We start from the raw sequence: 23,392 nt of genomic DNA, 5'->3' as shown, positions 1-23,392 counted from the left end.
ATAGTGCACTCATTTAGACCCTATTCCCTATATAGTGCACTCCTTTAGACCCTATTCCCTATATAGTGCACTCCTTTAGACCCTATTCCCTATATAGTGCACTCCTTTAGACTCTATTTCCTATATAGAGCACTCCTTTAGACCCTATTCCCTATATAGTGCACTCCTTTAGTCCCTATATAGTGAACTCCTTTGGACCCTATTCAGTGCACTCCTTTGGACCCTATTCCCTATATAGTGCTCTACTTTAGACCCTATTCCCTATATAGTGCACACCTTTAGACCCTATTCTCTATATAGTGCACTCCTTTAGACCCTATACCCTATATAGTGCACTCCTTTAGACCCTATTCTCTATATAGTGCACTACTTTAGACCCTATTCTCTATATAGTGCACTCCTTTAGACCCTATTCCCTATATAGTGCACTCCTTTAGACCCTATTCCCAATATAGTGCACACCTTTAGACCCTATTCTCTATATAGTGCACTCCTTTAGACACTATTCCCTATATAGTGCCCTCCTTTAGACCCTATTCCCTATATAGTGCCCTCCTTTAGACCCTATTCCCTATATAGTGCACTCCTTTAGACCCTATTCCCTTTATAGTGCACTCCTTTAGACCCTATTCCCTATATAGTGCCCTCCTTTAGACCCTATTCAGTGCACTCCTTTAGGCCCTATTCCCTATATAGTGCACTCCTTTAGACCCTATTCCCTATATAGTGCCCTCCTTTAGACCCTATTCCCTATATAGTGCCCTCCTTTAGACCCTATTCCCTATATAGTGCCCTCCTTTAGACCCTATATAGTGCACTCCTTTAGACCCTATTCCCTATATAGTGCACTCCTTTAGACCCTATTCCCTATATAGTGCACTCCTTTAGACTCTATTTCCTATATAGAGCACTCCTTTAGACCCTATTCCCTATATAGTGCACTCCTTTAGTCCCTATATAGTGAACTCCTTTGGACCCTATTCAGTGCACTCCTTTGGACCCTATTCCCTATATAGTGCTCTACTTTAGACCCTATTCCCTATATAGTGCACAACTTTAGACCCTATTCTCTATATAGTGCACTCCTTTAGACCCTATTCCCTATATAGTGCACTCCTTTAGACCCTATTCTCTATATAGTGCACTACTTTAGACCCTATTCTCTATATAGTGCACTCCTTTAGACCCTATTCCCTATATAGTGCACTCCTTTAGACCCTATTCCCAATATAGTGCACACCTTTAGACCCTATTCCCTATATAGTGCACTCCTTTAGTCCCTATATAGTGAACTCCTTTGGACCCTATTCAGTGCACTCCTTTGGACCCTATTCCCTATATAGTGCTCTACTTTAGACCCTATTCCCTATATAGTGCACACCTTTAGACCCTATTCTCTATATAGTGCACTCCTTTAGACCCTATACCCTATATAGTGCACTCCTTTAGACCCTATTCTCTATATAGTGCACTACTTTAGACCCTATTCTCTATATAGTGCACTCCTTTAGACCCTATTCCCTATATAGTGCACTCCTTTAGACCCTATTCCCAATATAGTGCACACCTTTAGACCCTATTCTCTATATAGTGCACTCCTTTAGACACTATTCCCTATATAGTGCCCTCCTTTAGACCCTATTCCCTATATAGTGCCCTCCTTTAGACCCTATTCCCTATATAGTGCACTCCTTTAGACCCTATTCCCTTTATAGTGCACTCCTTTAGACCCTATTCCCTATATAGTGCCCTCCTTTAGACCCTATTCAGTGCACTCCTTTAGGCCCTATTCCCTATATAGTGCACTCCTTTAGACCCTATTCCCTATATAGTGCCCTCCTTTAGACCCTATTCCCTATATAGTGCCCTCCTTTAGACCCTATATAGTGCACTCCTTTAGACCCTATTCCCTATATAGTGCACTCCTTTAGACCCTATTCCCTATATAGTGCACTCCTTTAGACTCTATTTCCTATATAGAGCACTCCTTTAGACCCTATTCCCTATATAGTGCACTCCTTTAGTCCCTATATAGTGAACTCCTTTGGACCCTATTCAGTGCACTCCTTTGGACCCTATTCCCTATATAGTGCTCTACTTTAGACCCTATTCCCTATATAGTGCACAACTTTAGACCCTATTCTCTATATAGTGCACTCCTTTAGACCCTATTCCCTATATAGTGCACTCCTTTAGACCCTATTCTCTATATAGTGCACTACTTTAGACCCTATTCTCTATATAGTGCACTCCTTTAGACCCTATTCCCTATATAGTGCACTCCTTTAGACCCTATTCCCAATATAGTGCACACCTTTAGACCCTATTCTCTATATAGTGCACTCCTTTAGACACTATTCCCTATATAGTGCCCTCCTTTAGACCCTATTCCCTATATAGTGCCCTCCTTTAGACCCTATTCCCTATATAGTGCACTCCTTTAGACCCTATTCCCTTTATAGTGCACTCCTTTAGACCCTATTCCCTATATAGTGCCCTCCTTTAGACCCTATTCAGTGCACTCCTTTAGGCCCTATTCCCTATATAGTGCACTCCTTTAGACCCTATTCCCTATATAGTGCCCTCCTTTAGACCCTATTCCCTATATAGTGCCCTCCTTTAGACCCTATATAGTGCACTCCTTTAGACCCTATTCCCTATATAGTGCACACCTTTAGACCCTATTCTCTATATAGTGCACTCCTTTAGACCCTATTCCCTATATAGTGCACTCCTTTAGACCCTATTCCCTATATAGTGCCCTCCTTTAGACCCTATATAGTGCCCTCCTTTAGACCCTATTCCCTATATAGTGCCCTCCTTTAGACCCTATATAGTGCACTCCTTTAGACCCTATTCCCTATATAGTGCACTCCTTTAGACACTATTCTCTATATAGTGCACTCCTTTAGACCCTATTCCCTATATAGTGCACTCCTTTAGACCCTATTCCCTATATAGTGCACTCCTTTAGACCCTATTCCCTATATAGTGCACTCCTTTAGACCCTATTCCCTATATAGAGCACTCCTTTAGACCCTATTCCCTATATAGTGCACTCCTTTAGTCCCTATATAGTGAACTCCTTTGGACCCTATTCAGTGCACTCCTTTGGACCCTATTCCCTATATAGTGCTCTACTTTAGACCCTATTCCCTATATAGTGCACACCTTTAGACCCTATTCTCTATATAGTGCACTCCTTTAGACCCTATTCCCTATATAGTGCACTCCTTTAGACCCTATTCTCTATATAGTGCACACCTTTAGACCCTATTCTCTATATAGTGCACTCCTTTAGACCCTATTCCCTATATAGTGCACTCCTTTAGACCCTATTCCCAATATAGTGCACACCTTTAGACCCTATTCTCTATATAGTGCACTCCTTTAGACCCTATTCCCTATATAGTGCCCTCCTTTAGACCCTATTCCCTATATAGTGCCCTCCTTTAGACCCTATTCCCTATATAGTGCCCTCCTTTAGACCCTATTCCCTTTATAGTGCACTCCTTTAGACCCTATTCCCTATATAGTGCCCTCCTTTAGACCCTATTCAGTGCACTCCTTTAGGCCCTATTCCCTATATAGTGCACTCCTTTAGACCCTATTCCCTATATAGTGCCCTCCTTTAGACCCTATTCCCTATATAGTGCCCTCCTTTAGACCCTATATAGTGCACTCCTTTAGACCCTATTCCCTATATAGTGCACACCTTTAGACCCTATTCTCTATATAGTGCACTCCTTTAGACCCTATTCCCTATATAGTGCACTCCTTTAGACCCTATTCCCTATATAGTGCCCTCCTTTAGACCCTATATAGTGCCCTCCTTTAGACCCTATTCCCTATATAGTGCCCTCCTTTAGACCCTATATAGTGCACTCCTTTAGACCCTATTCCCTATATAGTGCACTCCTTTAGACCCTATTCTCTATATAGTGCACTCCTTTAGACCCTATTCCCTATATAGTGCACTCCTTTAGACCCTATTCCCTATATAGTGCCCTCCTTTAGACCCTATTCCCTATATAGTGCCCTCCTTTAGACCCTATTCCCTATATAGTGCACTCCTTTAGACCCTATTCCCTATATAGTGCACTCCTTTAGACCCTATTCCCTTTATAGTGCACTCCTTTAGACCCTATTCCCTATATAGTGCCCTCCTTTAGACCCTATTCCCTATAAAGTGCACTCCTTTAGACCCTATTCCCTATATAGTGCACTCCTTTAGACCCTATTCTCTATATAGAGCACACCTTTAGACCCTATTCCCTATATAGTGCACTCCTTTAGACCCTATTCCCTATATAGTGCACTCCTTTAGTCCCTACATAGTGAACTCCTTTGGACCCTATATAGTGCACTCCTTTAGACCCTATTCCCTATATAGTGCTCTACTTTAGACCCTATTCCCTATATAGTGCACACCTTTAGACCCTATTCGCTATATAGTGCCCTCCTTTAGACCCTATTCCCTATATAGTAACCTCCTTTAGACCCTATTCCCTATATAGTGCACTCCTTTAGACCCTATTCCCTATATATAGTTCACTCCTTTAGACCATATTCCCTTTATAGTGCACTCCATTAGACCCTATTCCCTATATAGTGCCCTCCTTTAGACCCTATTCCCTATATAGTGCACTCCTTTAGACCCTATTTCCTATATAGAGCACTCCTTTAGACCCTATTCCCTATATAGTGCACTCCTTTAGTCCCTATATAGTGAACTCCTTTGGACCCTATATAGTGCACTCCTTTGGACCCTATTCCCTATATAGTGCTCTACTTTAGACCCTATTCCCTATATAGTGCACACCTTTAGACCCTATTCTCTATATAGTGCACTCCTTTAGACCCTATTCCCTATATAGTGCACTCCTTTAGACCCTATTCCCTATATAGTGGACTCCTTTAGACCCTATTCTCTATATAGTGCACTCCTTTAGACCCTATTCCCTATATAGTGCACACCTTTAGACCCTATTCTCTATATAGTGCACTCCTTTAGACCCTATTCCCTATATAGTGCACACCTTTAGACCCTATTCTCTATATAGTGCACTCCTTTAGACCCTATTCCCTATATAGTGCACTCCTTTAGACCCTATTCCCTATATAGTGCACTCCTTTAGACCCTATTCCCTATATAGTGCCCTCCTTTAGTCCCTATTCCCTATATAGTGCACTAATTTAGACCGTATTCCCTATATAGTGCCCTCCTTTAGACCCTATTCCCTATATAGTGCACTCCTTTAGACCCTATTCCCTATAGAGTGCCCTCCTTTAGACCCTATTCAGTGCACTCCTTTAGGCCCTATTCCCTATATAGTGCACTCCTTTAGACCCTACTCCCTATATAGTGCCCTCCTTTAGACCCTATTCCCTATATAGTGCACTCCTTTAGACCCTATTCCCTATATAGTGCACTCCTTTAGACCCTATTTCCTATATAGTGCACTCCTTTAGACCCTATTTCCTATATAGTGCACTCCTTTAGACCCTATTCCCTATATAGTGCACTCCTTTAGACCCTATATAGTGAACTCCTTTGGACCCTATATAGTGCACTCCTTTAGACCCTATTCCCTATATAGTGCTCTACTTTAGACCCTATTCCCTATATAGTGCACTACTTTAGAGCCTATTCCCTATATAGTGCACTACTTTAGACCCGATTCCCTATATAGTGGACTACTTTAGACCCTATTCCCTATATAGTGCACTCCTTTAGATCCTATATAGTGCACTCCTTTAGACCCTATTCTCTATATAGTGCACTCCTTTAGACCCTATATAGTGCACTACTTTAGTCCCTATTCCCTATATAGTGCACTCCTTTAGACCCTATTCCCTATATAGTGCACTCCTTTAGATCCTATTCCCTATATAGTGCACTCCTTTAGACCCTATTCCCTATATAGTGCACTCCTTTAGACCCTATTCTCTATATAGTGCACTCCTTTAGATCCTATTCCCTATATAGTGCACTCCTTTAGACCCTATTCTCTATATAGTGCACTCCTTTAGACCCTATTCCCTATATAGTGCACTCCTTTAGACCCTATTCTCTATATAGTGCACTCCTTTAGATCCTATTCCCTATATAGTGCACTCCTTTAGACCCTATTCTCTATATAGTGCACTCCTTTAGACCCTATTCCCTATATAGTGCACTACTTTAGTCCCTATTCCCTATATAGTGCACTCCTTTAGACCCTATTCTCTATATAGTGCACTCCTTTAGACCCTATTCTCTATATAGTGCACACCTTTAGACCCTATTCCCTATATAGTGCACTCCTTTAGACCCTATTCCCTATATAGTGCACTCCTTTAGATCCTATTCCCTATATAGTGCACTCCTTTAGACCCTATTCTCTATATAGTGCACTCCTTTAGACCCTATTCCCTATATAGTGCACTACTTTAGTCCCTATTCCCTATATAGTGCACTCCTTTAGACCCTATTCTCTATATAGTGCACTCCTTTAGACCCTATTCTCTATATAGTGCACTCCTTTAGACCCTATTCCCTATATAGTGCACTCCTTTAGACCCTATTCTCTATATAGTGCACTCCTTTAGACCCTATTCTCTATATAGTGCACTCCTTTAGACCCTATTCCCTATATAGTGCACTCCTTTAGACCCTATTCCCTTTATAGTGCACTCCTTTAGACCCTATTCCCTTTATAGTGCCCTCCTTTAGACCCTATTCCCTATATAGTGCACTCCTTTAGACCCTATTCCCTTTATAGTGCACTCCTTTAGACCCTATTCCCTATATAGTGCACTCCTTTAGACCCTATTCAGTGCACTCCTTTAGGCCCTATTCCCTATATAGTGCACTCCTTTAGACCCTATTCCCTATATAGTGCCCTCCTTTAGACCCTATTCCCTATATAGTGCCCTCCTTTAGACCCTATTCCCTATATAGTGCCCTCCTTTAGACCCTATTCCCTTTATAGTGCACTCCTTTAGACCCTATTCCCTATATAGTGCACTCCTTTAGACCCTATTCATAGTGCACTCCTTTAGACCCTATTCCCTATATAGTGCACTCCTTTAGACCCTATTCCCTATATAGTGCCCTCCTTTAGACCCTATTCCCTATATAGTGCACTCCTTTAGACCCTATTCTTAAGTGCACTCCTTTAGACCCTATTCCCTATATAGTGCACTCCTTTAGACCCTATTCTTAGTGCACTCCTTTAGACCCTATTCCCTATATAGTGCCCTCCTTTAGACCCTATTCCCTATATAGTGCACTCCTTTAGACCCTATTCCCTATATAGTGCACTCCTTTAGACCCTATTCCCTATATAGTGCCCTCCTTTAGACCCTATTCCCTATATAGTGCACTCCTTTAGACCCTATATAGTGCACTCCTTTAGACCCTATTCCTATATAGTGCACTCCTTTAGACCCTATTCTCTATATAGTGCACTCCTTTAGACCCTATTCCCTATATAGTGCCCTCCTTTAGACCCTATTCCCTATATAGTGCCCTCCTTTAGACCCTATTCCCTATATAGTGCACACCTTTAGACCCTATTCCCTATATAGTGCACTCCTTTAGACCCTATTCCCTATATAGTGCACTCCTTTAGACCATATTCCCTTTATAGTGCACTCCTTTAGACCCTATTCAGTGCCCTCCTTTAGACCCTATTCCCTATAAAGTGCACTCCTTTAGACCCTATTCCCTATATAGTGCACTACTTTAGACCCTATTCCCTATATAGTGCACTCCTTTAGACCCTATTCCCTATATAGTGCCCTCCTTTAGACCCTATTCCCTATAAAGTGCACTCCTTTAGACCCTATTCCCTATATAGTGCACTCCTTTAGACCCTATTCTCTATATAGAGCACACCTTTAACCCTATTCCCTATATAGTGCACTCCTTTAGTCCCTACATAGTGAACTCCTTTGGACCCTATATAGTGCACTCCTTTAGACCCTATTCCCTATATAGTGCTCTACTTTAGACCCTATTCCCTATATAGTGCACACCTTTAGACCCTATTCGCTATATAGTGCCCTCCTTTAGACCCTATTCCCTATATAGTGCACTCCTTTAGACCCTATTCCCTATATAGTTCACTCCTTTAGACCATATTCCCTTTATAGTGCACTCCATTAGACCCTATTCCCTATATAGTGCCCTCCTTTAGACCCTATTCCCTATATAGTGCACTCCTTTAGACCCTATTCCCTATATAGTGCACTCCTTTAGACCCTATTTCCTATATAGAGCACTCCTTTAGACCCTATTCCCTATATAGTGCACTCCTTTAGTCCCTATATAGTGAACTCCTTTGGACCCTATATAGTGCACTCCTTTAGACCCTATTCCCTATATAGTGCACTCCTTTAGTCCATATACAGTGCACTACTTTAGACCCTATTCCCTATATAGTGCACTCCTTTAGACCCTATTCCCTATATAGTGCCCTCCTTTAGGCCCTATTCCCTATATAGTGCCCTCCTTTAGGCCCTATTCCCTATATAGTGCACTCCTTTAGACCCTATTCCCTATATAGTGCCCTCCTTTAGGCCCTATTCCCTATATAGTGCACTCCTTTAGACCCTATTCCCTATATAGTGCACTAATTTAGACCCTATTCCCTATATAGTGCCCTCCTTTAGGCCCTATTCCCTATATAGTGCACTAATTTAGACCCTATTCCCTATATAGTGCCCTCCTTTAGACCCTATTCCCTATATAGTGCACTCCTTTAGACCCTATTCCCTATATAGTGCCCTCCTTTAGGCCCTATTCCCTATATAGTGCACTACTTTAGACCCTATTCCCTATATAGTGCCCTCCTTTAGGCCCTATTCCCTATATAGTGCACTAATTTAGACCGTATTCCCTATATAGTGCCCTCCTTTAGACCCTATTCAGTGCACTCCTTTAGACCCTATATAGTGCCCTCCTTTAGACCCTATTTCCTATATAGTGCACTCCTTTAGACCCTATTCAGTGCACTCCTTTAGGCCCTATTCCCTATATAGTGCACTCCTTTAGACCCTACTCCCTATATAGTGCCCTCCTTTAGACCCTATTCCCTATATAGTGCCCTCCTTTAGACCCTATTCCCTATATAGTGCACTCCTTTAGACCCTATTCTCTATATAGTGCACTCCTTTAGACCCTATTCCCTATATAGTGCACTACTTTAGACCCTATTCTCTATATAGTGCCCTCCTTTAGACCCTATTCCCTATATAGTGCCCTCCTTTAGACCCTATTCCCTATATAGTGCACTCCTTTAGACCCTATTCCCTATATAGTGCACTCCTTTAGACCCTATTCCCTATATAGTCCCTCCTTTAGACCCTATTCCCTATATAGTGCACTCCTTTAGACCCTATTCCCTATATAGTGCACTCCTTTAGACCCTATTCTCTATATAGTGCACTCCTTTAGACCCTATTCTCTATATAGTGCACTCCTTTAGACCCTATTTCCTATATAGTGCACTCCTTTAGACCCTATATAGTGAACTCCTTTGGACCCTATATAGTGCACTCCTTTAGACCCTATTCCCTATATAGTGCTCTACTTTAGACCCTATTCTCTATATAGTGCACTCCTTTAGACCCTATTCTCTATATAGTGCACTCCTTTAGACCCTATTCTCTATATAGTGCACTACTTTAGAGCCTATTCCCTATATAGTGCACTACTTTAGAGCCTATTCCCTATATAGTGCACTACTTTAGACCCGATTCCCTATATAGTGGACTACTTTAGACCCTATTCCCTATATAGTGCACTCCTTTAGATCCTATATAGTGCACTCCTTTAGACCCTATTCTCTATATAGTGCACTCCTTTAGACCCTATATAGTGCACTACTTTAGTCCCTATTCCCTATATAGTGCCCTCCTTTAGACCCTATTCCCTATATAGTGCACTCCTTTAGACCCTATATAATGCACTACTTTAGTCCCTATTCCCTATATAGTGCACTCCTTTAGACCCTATTCCCTATATAGTGCACTCCTTTAGACCCTATTCCCTATATAGTGCACTCCTTTAGACCCTATTCTCTATATAGTGCACTACTTTAGAGCCTATTCCCTATATAGTGCACTACTTTAGAGCCTATTCCCTATATAGTGCACTACTTTAGACCAGATTCCCTATATAGTGGACTACTTTAGACCCTATTCCCTATATAGTGCACTCCTTTAGACCCTATTCCCTATATAGTGCACTCCTTTAGACCCTATTCTCTATATAGTGCACTCCTTTAGACCCTATTCTCTATATAGTGCACTCCTTTAGACCCTATTTCCTATATAGTGCACTCCTTTAGACCCTATATAGTGAACTCCTTTGGACCCTATATAGTGCACTCCTTTAGACCCTATTCCCTATATAGTGCTCTACTTTAGACCCTATTCTCTATATAGTGCACTCCTTTAGACCCTATTCTCTATATAGTGCACTCCTTTAGACCCTATTCTCTATATAGTGCACTACTTTAGAGCCTATTCCCTATATAGTGCACTACTTTAGAGCCTATTCCCTATATAGTGCACTACTTTAGACCCGATTCCCTATATAGTGGACTACTTTAGACCCTATTCCCTATATAGTGCACTCCTTTAGATCCTATATAGTGCACTCCTTTAGACCCTATTCTCTATATAGTGCACTCCTTTAGACCCTATATAGTGCACTACTTTAGTCCCTATTCCCTATATAGTGCCCTCCTTTAGACCCTATTCCCTATATAGTGCACTCCTTTAGACCCTATATAATGCACTACTTTAGTCCCTATTCCCTATATAGTGCACTCCTTTAGACCCTATTCCCTATATAGTGCACTCCTTTAGACCCTATTCCCTATATAGTGCACTCCTTTAGACCCTATATAGTGCACTCCTTTAGACCCTATTCCCTATATAGTGCACTCCTTTAGACCCTATATAGTGCACTCCTTTAGACCCTATTCCCTATATAGTGCACTCCTTTAGACCCTATTCCCTATATAGTGCACTCCTTTAGACCCTATTCCCTATATAGTGCTCTACTTTTGACCAGGGCCTGTAGGGCTCTACAAGCTGTAGGGGGTGCACTATGTAGGGAACAGCGTGCCATTTGGGATGCCATCCATAGCCCCAAGGGCTTACCTGATCCTTGTCTCCAGCGAAGCAGCAGCTCTTCATGGTACAGGAGTTGAAGTAGCCCTGGTTGTCGAACTGGAAGCTGGGTAGGCGAGAGTGTAGCTCGTAGAGGACCGGGGGTAGCCTGCGACGCAGGGCCAGGAGCTGAGTCCCTGCGCTGTTAAAACGCACCGACATAGCACTCTGGAGGGACATGCTGCCGCCGTACCGCAGCAGAGAACTGGGAGACGGAGAGAGAAACGAGAGGTGGATTAGGAAAGAAGAGCGGCAGCCATGTTTCTCTCTAGGTTTCTTCCTTCAAGGGAATTTTTCCTGGCCACTGCGCTTCTGCTTTGCTTGACTGTTTGTTGAAGCACTGTGACAGCTGCTGATGTAAAAATGGCTTTATAAAATAAAAAAAAGTGATTGACACGACAGTGTACATAAAGAGGAGCAAAATAAAGGGAGGATACTTATATCTGATTACATTTAGAGGCAGTTTCAATCTTATATGGTCAGAATAGAAGCAATGTAAGAAATGAGTGAATTAAATAATAACACAGTGCCCTCTGGTGGACAAATTGGGTAAAACAGATGCTGGGTTACAGCCTGAAAGTTCTGAGTGTGACAGTTAACAGAAGGTCTCACGTGCGAGGCTTGCGGATGTCCCACAGCCCCACCCCCTCCTTGGAGTTGGCTGTAGCCAGCAGTCTGGGCTCTGCCGGGTTGAACATCACACTGTGGAACGCTGATGGGTAATTGGCCAGACAGAAGGGCTCTGAAATACACATGTATTTAACTCAGATGACATTGTTATTGATCAGGTGTAGGCCTATCGCAATATGTTTTATATACACAATAATACACTGAAAAATATTTAACAAAAATAGAAAAATGCAACATAAACATTTATTTATTTAACCTTTATTTAATTACGCAAGTCAACTAACATGTAAAGTGTTGGTCCCATGTTTCATGAGCTGAAATAAAATATCCCAGAATTGTTCCATACGCACAGAAAGCTTATTTATCTCAAATGTTGGGCACAAATTTGTTTACATCCCTGTTAGTGAGCATTTCTCCTTTACCAAGATAATACGTCCACCTGACAGGTGTGGCCTATCAAGAAGCTGATTAAACAGCATGATCATTACACAGGTGCACCTTGTGCTGGGGACAATAAAAGGCCACTTTAAAAATGTGCCGTTTTGTTACACAACACAATGCCACAGGAATAAAGCCCTTTTGTGGGGAAAAACAAATTCTGATTGGCTGGGCCTTGCTCCCCAGTGGGTGGGCCAGTCTCCCAAGTATTTATTATGGATCCCCATTAGCTGCTGCCAAGGCAGGAGCTACTCTTCCTGGGGTCTGGCAGAATTAAGGCAGTTATACAATTTTAAAAACATTACAAATTTCACAACACACTAATAAGTGTGTGCCCTCAGGCCCCTACTCCACTACCATATATCTACAACACAAAATCCATGTGTGTATAGTGCGTATGTTATCGTGTGTGTGTGTGTATAGTGCGTATGTTATCGTGTGTGTGTGTGTGTGTGTATAGTGCGTATGTTATCGTGTGTGTGTGTGTGTATAGTGCGTATGTTATCGTGTGTGTGTATAGTGCGTATGTTATCGTGTGTGTGTGTATAGTGCGTATGTTATCGTGTGTGTGTGTATACTGCGTATGTTATCGTGTGTGTGTGTATAGTGCGTATGTTATCGTGTGTGTGTGTATAGTGCGTATGTTATCGTGTGTATAGTGCGTATGTTATCGTGTGTATAGTGCGTATGTTATCGTGTGTATAGTGCGTATGTTATCGTGTGTATAGTGCGTATGTTATCGTGTGTGTGTGTATAGTGCGTATGTTATCGTGTGTGTGTGTATAGTGCGTATGTTATCGTGTGTGTGTGTATAGTGCGTATGTTATCGTGTGTGTGTGTATAGTGCGTATGTTATCGTGTGTGTGTGTATAGTGCGTATGTTATCGTGTGTGTGTGTATAGTGCGTATGTTATCGTGTGTGTGTGTATAGTGCGTATGTTATCGTGTGTGTGTGTGTATAGTGCGTATGTTATCGTGTGTGTGTGTGTATAGTGCGTATGTTATCGTGTGTGTGTGTATAGTGCGTATGTTATCGTGTGTGTGTATAGTGCGCATGTTATCGTGTGTGTGTATAGTGCGCATGTTATCGTGTGTGTGTATAGTGCGTATGTTATCGTGTGTGTGTATAGTGCGTATGTTATCGTGTGTGTGTATAGTGCGCATGTTATCGTGTGTGTGTATAGTGCGCATGTTATCGTGTGTGTGTGTATAGTGCGCATGTTATCGTGTGTGTGTATAGTGCGCATGTTATCGTGTGTGTGTATAGTGCGTATGTTATCGTGTGTGTGTGTATAGTGCGCATGTTATCGTGTGTGTGTGTATAGTGCGCATGTTATCGTGTGTGTGTATAGTGCGTATGTTATCGTGTGTGTGTATAGTGCGCATGTTATCGTGTGTGTGTATAGTGCGTATGTTATCGTGTGTGTGTATAGTGCGCATGTTATCGTGTGTGTGTATAGTGCGTATGTTATCGTGTGTGTGTATAGTGCGCATGTTATCGTGTGTGTGTATAGTGCGTATGTTATCGTGTGTGTGTATAGTGCGCATGTTATCGTGTGTGTGTATAGTGCGTATGTTATCGTGTGTGTGTATAGTGCGTATGTTATCGTGTGTGTGTATAGTGCGTATGTTATCGTGTGTGTGTATAGTGCGTATGTTATCGTGTGTGTGTATAGTGCGTATGTTATCGTGTGTGTGTGTATAGTGCGTATGTTATTGTGTGTGTGTATAGTGCGTATGTTATCGTGTGTGTGTATAGTGCGCATGTTATCGTGTGTGTGTATAGTGCGTATGTTATCGTGTGTGTGTATAGTGCGTATGTTATCGTGTGTGTGTATAGTGCGTATGTTATCGTGTGTGTGTGTAGTGCGTATGTTATCGTGTGTGTGTGTAGTGCGTATGTTATCGTGTGTGTGTATAGTGCGTATGTTATCGTGTGTGTGTGTAGTGCGTATGTTATCGTGTGTGTGTATAGTGCGTATGTTATCGTGTGTGTGTGTAGTGCGTATGTTATCGTGTGTGTGTATAGTGCGTATGTTATCGTGTGTGTGTGTATACGTGTGTCTGTCCCTATGTTTGTCACAGTCCCTGCAGTTCCATAAGGTGTTTTTTTTTTATCTGTTTTTTAAATCTAATTTTACTGCTTGCGTCAGTTACTTGATGTGGAATAGAGTTCCATGTAGTCATGGCTCTATGTAGTACTGTGCGCCTCCCATAGTCTGTTCTGGACTTGGGGACTGTGAAGAGACCTCTGGTGACATGTCTTGTGGGGTATGCATGGATGTCTGAGCTGTGTGCCAGTAGTTTAAAACAGACACCTCAGTGCATTCAGAATGTCAACACTTATTACAAAAACAATGAATTATGATGTCAATCTCTCTTCCACTTTGAGCCAGGAGAGATTGACATGCATGTCATTAATGTTAGCTCTCTGTACTTTAAAGGACCAGCTGTGCTGCCCTGTTCTGAGCCAACTGTAATTTTCCTAAGTCCCTCTTTGTTGCACCTGAACACACGACTGAACAGTAGTCCAGGTGAGACAAAACAAGGGCCTGTAGGACCTGCCTTGTTGATAGTGTTGTTAAGAAGGCAGAGCAGCGCTTTACTACGGACAGACTTCTCCCCATCTTAGCTACTGTTGCATCAATATGTTTTGACCAGGACAGTTTACAATCCAGGGTTACTACAAGCACTTTAGTCACCTCAACTTGCTCAATTTCCACATTATTCATTATGAGATGTAGTTGAGGTTTAGGGTTTAGTGAATGATTTGTCCTAAATACGATGCTTTTAGTTTTGGAAATATTTACGACTAACTTATTCCTTGCCACCCACTCTGAAACGAACTGCAGCTCTTTGTTAAGTGTTGCAGTCGCTGTAGTAGCTGACATGTATAGTGTTGAGTGGGTGGGCCTATGCCCTCCCAGGCCGACCCATGGCTGTGCCCCTGCCCACCCAGGCCCACCCATGGCTGCGCCCCTGCCCACCCATGCCCACCCATGGCTGCGCCCATGCCCACCCAGGCCCACCCATGGCTGCGCCCCTGCCCACCCAGGCCCACCCATGGCTGCGCCCCTGCCCACCCATGCCCACCCATGGCTGCGCCCATGCCCACCCAGGCCCACCCATGGCTGCGCCCCTGCCCACCCAGGCCCACCCATGGCTGCGCCCATGCCCACCCAGGCCGACCCATGGCTGCGCCCCTGCCCACCCAGGCCCACCCATGGCTGCGCCCCTGCCCACCCAGGCCCACCCATGGCTGCGCCCCTGCCCAGTCGTGAAATCCGTAGATTAGGGTCTAATGAATTTCTTTAAAATTGACAGATTTCCTGTAACTCAGTAAAATCGTTGAAATTGTTGCGTTTATATTTTTGTTCAGTATATTATTATTACCTCCGTGTGGCGGCTGCCGCGTGTCCCAGATGAGGACCCGTCCGTCGTCAGAGGAGCTGGCGAACACGTTGTCATTAACGGGGCTGACTGACAGGCCGTACACAGCATCATCATGAAGAAACACGTTCAGAGTCTCACCTCTGGAGGAAAACAGAATACAGCTGCTTCATGTACAATAGCAAAGTCAATATCTGTGTCAATATTTCCCTGATAGGCCAACAGTGCATTCGGAAAGTATTCAGACCCCTTCAACTTTTCCACTTTGTTACGTTACAGCCTTATTCTAAAATGGATTAAATAAAATAAAAATTCCTCAATCTACACACAATACCCCTAAAATGACAAATGTGAAATCATTTAAAAAAAAATTATATTTTTTTACATTTGAAAACATTTCCAAAAACCTGTTTTTGCTTTGTCATTATGGGGTATTGTGTGTAGATTGATTAAATTGTTTTTTTCCCACATCAATTTTAGAATAAGGATGTCACGTAACAAAATGTGAAAAAAGTCAAGGTGTCTGAATACTTCCCGAATGCACTGTATATGAGGAGATATGTGTTATCTAAATGTGGTTTCAATGCCCATAAAATAAATAGTACTAACCTACCACTTAGAAAGAAGCAATGTATTCACCGGACTGGTTCAGTGGACGTGGTACCTGTCCCAGACCTGCTGGAACCCTGACCTGTTCACTGGACGTGCTACCTGTCCCAGAACTGCTGTTTTCAACTCTCTAGAGACAGCAGGAGCGGTAGAGATACTCTCAATGATCAGCTATGAAAAAGACAACTGACACTTACTCTTGTGTTACTGACTTGTTGCACCCTCGACAACTACTATGATTATTATTATTTGACCATGCTGGTCATTTATGAACATTTTAACATCTTGGCCATGTGCTGTTATAATCTCCACCCGGCACAGCCAGAAGAGAACTGACCACCCCTCATAGCCTGGTTCCTCTCTAGGTTTCTTCCTAGGTTTTGGCCTTTCTAGGGAGTTTTTCCTAGCCACCGTGCTTCTACACCTGCATTGCTTGCTGTTTGGGGTTTTAGGCTGGGTTTCTGTACAGCACTTTGAGATATCAGCTGATGTAAGAAGGGCTATATAAATACATTTGATTAAACATAACACTTAGAATGCATGACCGATACATGGCTTCTAAGTAGTAACACCTCTGGTGGAAGAGAATAAAACTTTATTTAAATCCTGTTTAGTTCGTAACAAAGAGTCTCACCTCTGAAGGCAAGAATATACATCATTATTTAAATACTGTTTCAAGACTAACGTACCACTTAGATTGAAGCAATGTATTGGGCATGCATTCTAAGTGGTAAGCTATAAGCGAAAAACATTTAAATGCTGTTTTATGATTTAAAATAACAAAGGATCTGACCTCAAGAGAAGCCAGGTATTACTACTAACCTACCACTTAGAATAAAGCCAGGTATTACTACTAAACCTACCACTTAGAATAAAGCCAGGTATTACTACTAAACCTACCACTTAGAATAAAGCCAGGTATTACTACTAACCCTACCACTTAGAATAAAGCCAGGTATTACTACTAAACCTACCACTTAGAATAAAGCCAGGTATTACTACTAAACCTACCACTTAGAATAAAGCCAGGTATTACTACTAAACCTACCACTTAGAATAAAGCCAGGTATTACTACTAAACCTACCACTTAGAATAAAGCCAGGTATTACTACTAAACCTACCACTTAGAATAAAGCCAGGTATTACTACTAAACCTACCACTTAGAATAAAGCCAGGTATTACTACTAAACCTACCACTTAGAATAAAGCCAGGTATTACTACTAAACCTACCACTTAGAATGAAGCCAGGTATTACTACTAAACCTACCACTTAGAATGAAGCCAGGTATTACTACTAACCTACAGTACCACTTAGAATAAAGCCAGGTATTACTACTAACCTACAGTACCACTTAGAATAAAGCCAGGTATTACTACTAACCTACAGTACCACTTAGAATAAAGCCAGGTATTACTACTAACCTACAGTACCACTTAGAATAAAGCCAGGTATTACTACTAACCTACAGTACCACTTAGAATAAAGCCAGGTATTACTACTAACCTACAGTACCACTTAGAATAAAGCCAGGTATTACTACTAACCTACAGTACCACTTAGAATAAAGCCAGGTATTACTACTAACCTACAGTACCACTTAGAATAAAGCCAGGTATTACTACTAACCTACAGTACCACTTAGAATAAAGCCAGGTATTACTACTAAACCTACCACTTAGAATAAAGCCAGGTATTACTACTAACCTACCACTTAGAATAAAGCCAGGTATTACTACTAACCTACAGTACCACTTAGAATAAAGCCAGGTATTACTACTAAACCTACCACTTAGAATAAAGCCAGGTATTACTACTAAACCTACCACTTAGAATAAAGCCAGGTATTACTACTAACCTACCACTTAGAATAAAGCCAGGTATTACTACTAACCTACCACTTAGAATAAAGCCAGGTATTACTACTAACCTACAGTACCACTTAGAATAAAGCCAGGTATTACTACTAAACCTACCACTTAGAATAAAGCCAGGTATTACTACTAAACTACCACTTAGAATGAAGCCACTTATTACTACTGAAGCGTATGTGATACTGCACATAACAGCCAAAGCGCATGAATTCATTTTGGTCTGGAGGATTGACAAAACATGTGTGTATGTTGTTACGTCGGTGAAGTTAATTAGCCTACTTTGTGGAGAACATTAAATCTAGATTCCTGAGCTAAGCTCTTGTTTGTTTTCCAAGTTAAAAGGAAGCAATCAGGAATGTGAAAAATGGCCTGTTTGTTTTTTTGAATAGGAATTTAAAAAGTATGCTTATTTTTGCATACAAAACCAAAATATGACTTGATATTTCAATGTTCAAATGTGGGTGGGGTTAAAGGTGGAATGCCTGGTCAAGTGACCAACCAACACTTCCAGTCCTTTCAAAGTAGGTGGTCACCCTTCTAATGCCAATCTATTACCTACCAATAGCTGCCTATACCGTGCCACAGCGCCAAGATAAGGTAAGATCTCAATTTCTGATTAAGATGTGTATTGGCTTATTAATGAACTGCTGTTACTGTAAATGGTTAGCTGGCTGATACAGCCTAGCTACCTAGCTAACCATTGGTAATCTTAATAAATGATGATGCTATGGAGCCAAAACAACAGTATCTATTGTTAAACTAAGAGATATGCCCTAGCTATAGTTAGTCAGTGGTTGCACATTTAACTAGTTGGAATGAAGCAAGAATGTAAATAGTACACATGTAAATATATCCTTTCACTGGTTTCCAGCAGGTCGCCAGCTACCCAGACCTGTCTGATCAGCCTGATAGGGTGCTGTGGGTGTCTCCAGCTACCCAGACCTGTCTGATCAGCCTGATAGGGTGCTGTGGGTGTCTCCAGCTACCCAGACCTGTCTGATCAGCCTGATAGGGTGCTGTGGGTGTCTCCAGCTACCCAGACCTGTCTGATCAGCCTGATAGGGTGCTGTGGGTGTCTCCAGCTACCCAGACCTGTCTGATCAGCCTGATAGGGTGCTGTGGGTGTCTCCAGCTACCCAGACCTGTCTGATAGGGTGCTGTGGGTGTGTCCAGCTACCCAGACCTGTCTGATCAGCCTGATAGGGTGCTATGGGTGTGTCCAGCTACCCAGACCTGTCTGATCAGCCTGATAGGGTGCTGTGGGTGTCTCCAGCTACCCAGACCTGTCTGATCAGCCTGATAGGGTGCTGTGGGTGTCTCTAGCTACCCAGACCTGTCTGAGCAGCCTGATAGGGTGCTATGGGTGTGTCCAGCTACCCAGACCTGTCTGATCAGCATGATAGGGTGCTGTGGGTGTGTCCAGCTACCCAGACCTGTCTGATCAGCCTGATAGGGTGCTGTGGGTGTGTCCAGCTACCCAGACCTGTCTGATAGGGTGCTGTGGGTGTCTCCAGCTACCCAGACCTGTCTGATAGGGTGCTGTGGGTGTGTCCAGCTACCCAGACCTGTCTGATCAGCCTGATAGGGTGCTAGGGGTGTGTCCAGCTACCCAGACCTGTCTGATCAGCCTGATAGGGTGCTGTGGGTGTCTCCAGCTACCCAGACCTGTCTGATCAGCCTGATAGGGTGCTGTGGGTGTCTCCAGCTACCCAGACCTGTCTGAGCAGCCTGATAGGGTGTTATGGGTGTGTCCAGCTACCCAGACCTGTCTGATCAGCATGATAGGGTGCTGTGGGTGTGTCCAGCTACCCAGACCTGTCTGATCAGCCTGATAGGGTGCTATGGGTGTGTCCAGCTACCCAGACCTGTCTGATCAGCCTGACAGGGTGCTGTGGGTGTGTCCAGCTACCCAGACCTGTCTGATAGGGTGCTGTGGGTGTCTCCAGCTACCCAGACCTGTCTGATAGGGTGCTGTGGGTGTCTCCAGCTACCCAGACCTGTCTGATAGAGTGCTGTGGGTGTCTCCAGCTACCCAGACCTGTCTGATCAGCCTGATAGGGTGCTATGGGTGTGTCCAGCGTACACCTGTGCAAATCTGTGTATAACAATGGAATGAAACATCCCAACCAATGCCTGTGTCGTACTGTAGGTCCATCACACACCCGAAGTGTCTAGACACCGGGCAGCAGGAGCTAGCTGTTGTTTCTGGACAGGCCATGGTAATTAATGGTAGCTCAGTCAGTCTCATACTGTCAACATCTTTAGTAGATGTCAAATATTTGCATTCCTCTGTCCTTGGGAGAATCTCAATTGCATTTTCTTGATTGGTTACATCCACTCTCCTCCTCAAAACCATCTCACCTACTTAACCAATGGGTTTTGAGAAGTCGAAGAGAGGACGTGAGGAATGAAGGACATGCTATTGAGATGGTCTCTTCACCTCCCTCTCAAAGCACATTGGGGGAGAGGGAAGGTTCCACCCCTTGGGCTCCAATACACTATCAAGGAGAGGCAAGGAGTGGAGGAAACAAGGAAAGAGGAAGCAAGACTGATGTCTAGTTCACACACACAGTTTTAAGAGTTTGTCATTATTATATATTATCACTATTATTGACAATGACAGAACTTATTGTATTATATTTGATCAACTATTAAAAAATATAGAAATTCTGTTGATCTTGTTCATTCTTCTTGAAGGTTTAGCACAAACAGAACTGGTTACTAGGCATGTGCCATTTTTAATGGCATGTACTGTACCAGTCAAGTTTGGACACACCAACTCATTCAAGGGTTTTTCTTTATTTTTTACATTGTAGAATAATAGTGAAGACATCAAAACTATGAAATAACACATATGGAATCATGTAGTAACCAACAAAAAAAAAAGTGTTGAACAAATCAAAACATATTTTATGTTCTAGATTCTTCAAAGTAGCCACCCTTTGCCTTGTCAGCTTTGCACACTCGTGGCATTCTCTCAACCAGCTTCACCTGGATGCTTTTCCAACAGTCTTGAAGGAGTTCCCACATATGCTGAGCAATTGTTGGCTGCTTTTCCTTCACTCTGTGGTCCAACTCATCCCAAACCATCTCAATTGGGTTAAGGTTGGGTGATTGTGGAGGCCAGGTCATCTGATGCAGCATCCATCACTCTCCTTCTTGGTCAAATAGCTCTTACACAGCCTGGAGGTGTGTTGGGTCATTGTCCTGTTGAAAAACAAATGACTCCCACTAATCCCAAACCAGATGGGATGGCATATCGCTACAGAATGCTGTGGAAGCCATGCTGGTTAAGTGTGCCTTGAATTCTTCCCTGTAGCTCAGTTGGTAGAGCATGGTGTTTGCAACACCAGGGTTGTGGGTTCGTTTCCCACGGGGGGCCAGCACAGAAGAAAAAAAAAATGTATGAAATGTATGCATTCACTACTGTAAGTCGCTCTGGATAAGAGCGTCTGCTAAATGACTAAAATGTAAATGTAAATTCAAAATAAATCACAGACAGTGTCACCAGCAAAGCACCCCGACACCACCTCCTCCATGCTTCACGGTGGGAACCACACGCGGAGATAATCCATTAAGCTACTCTTTAAAAAAAACTTTTACCCATTTTTCTCCCCAATTTCATGGTATCCAATTGGTAGTTACAGTCTTGTCTCATCGCTGCAACTCCCACAAATGAACTTTTAACAAGGCACACCTGTTAATTGAAATGCATTTCAGGTGACTACCTCATGAAGCTGTTTGAGAGAATCCCAAGAGTGTGCAAAGCTGTCATCAAGGCAAAGGGTGGCTACTTTGAACAATCTAAAACATAAAATATATTTTGATTTGTTCAACACTTTTTTTGATTACTACATGATTCCATATGTGTTATTTCATAGTTCTGATGTCTTCACTATTATTCTACAATGTAGAAAATAATTTTTTACTAAGAAAAACACTTGAATGAGTAGGTGTGTCCAAACTTCTGACTGGTACTGAATATGTTTTGTTGTTGCTAGGTGTTCTAAGACCATTATTCCTGTAACTACACATGTGAAGCTGCAAGAAAAATCATATTTAAATGTATATCAAACTGTTTAAAAAAAATTAAAAAATGTTGACCACTTTATTTACAGAAAGACCCACATGCATTCTAAGTAGCACCGTCTACTTTAATGTCATGCTGGTATATGAGGGAGAGGAGTTGTAATTTAAATAAAAACATACATTTGTGACTAAAAACATAAAACATGCGTATGAGTATTTCAGAGAGTAAACACTTTGTAAGAGCTCGAGGCAGATACAAGGAGATGGGGTGGAACAAGTGGCAGAAGACAGTCCAGATTCCAGTTAAGTAAAACACTGATGAAGACTAATAATATACTCACTGCTCTATATCATGTAGGATGACCTGTTCGTCGTTACCTTTAGGAAAGACACAATAGACCACAAATTACCACATGAACATCAGGCAACGGGTTGTACTTGGAGTTCGACCCATAGAACGCTAAATCTAAATATTATAAACTGGGTGGTTCGAGCCCTGAATTCTGATTGGCTGACACCCGTGGTATATCTGACTGTATACCACGGGTATGACAAAACTTGTATTTTTACTGCTCTAATTACATTGGTTACCAGTTTATAATAGCAATAAGGGCACCTCGGGGGTTTGTGGTATATGGCCAATATACCACGGCTAAGGGCTGTGTCCAGGCAGTCCGCGTTGCGTCGTGCCTAAAGAGCAGCCCTTAGCCGTAGTATATTGGCCATATACCACACACCGTTGTGCCTTATTACTTAATTAGAACACTTTAGTTGAAGGATACCTAGATAAGGACTTCATACCCCATTCGTAACCCAAAGAGAAGCACATAAGAACATATGACATGCTTAGGGCAGCACCTGCATGTTTTTCATTGCAGTATAAGTGATACTACGGTGACAAAACAAATACACTCCACGGTCAGTTTATTAGGTACACCACCCAGTTCACGAAAATGGATCGCTTCTACAGACAGTGTGGCCGTGGTTTGCTATGTAAAGCCGGCAGACAGGCATCGAGGCATTCAGTTACTGTTTCGATTGAGTGGGCAAAATGAGTGACCTTGAGCGTGGTATAATCGTCAGTGCCAGGCGCACCGGTGTCTAGGGTTTACAGAGAATGTGTGACGAACAAAAATCCTCCAGTCAGCGGCAGTCCTGTGGGCAAAGAGAGAGGTCGAAGGAGAATAGCAAAAATTGTGCAAGTTAACAGGCGGGCCAGAAACAGGTAAAAAACGTCTCAGTACAACAGTGGATT

At 42.5% G+C, this 23,392-nt stretch overlaps 1 protein-coding gene across 3 annotated transcripts in view; it reads right to left on the bottom strand.

Moving 5' to 3' along the window:
• LOC106611461 (DDB1- and CUL4-associated factor 5) overlaps positions 1–23,392 on the bottom strand; it is a 71,580-nt gene that overhangs the window by 41,173 nt on the left and 7,015 nt on the right. For 2 of the 3 annotated variants that reach the window (XM_045723737.1, XM_045723736.1), the window contains exons 3-6: positions 22,479–22,515; positions 15,628–15,788; positions 11,779–11,908; positions 11,158–11,371 (exon numbers count right to left, since the gene is read on the bottom strand). In XM_045723737.1, the coding sequence (XP_045579693.1) occupies positions 11,158–11,371; positions 11,779–11,908; positions 15,628–15,788; positions 22,479–22,515 (542 nt within the window). The remainder of the gene's footprint in view (positions 1–11,157; positions 11,372–11,778; positions 11,909–15,627; positions 15,789–22,478; positions 22,516–23,392) is intronic. The other variant, XM_014211675.2, reaches the window with a different exon arrangement.

The sequence above is a fragment of the Salmo salar genome, chromosome ssa09 (genome assembly GCF_905237065.1).
Source record: "Salmo salar chromosome ssa09, Ssal_v3.1, whole genome shotgun sequence".
NCBI classification, from domain to species: Eukaryota; Metazoa; Chordata; class Actinopteri; order Salmoniformes; family Salmonidae; genus Salmo; species Salmo salar.
The sequence above is the reverse complement of the archived record's forward strand: the minus strand, read 5'-3'. Positions and strand labels throughout refer to the sequence as shown.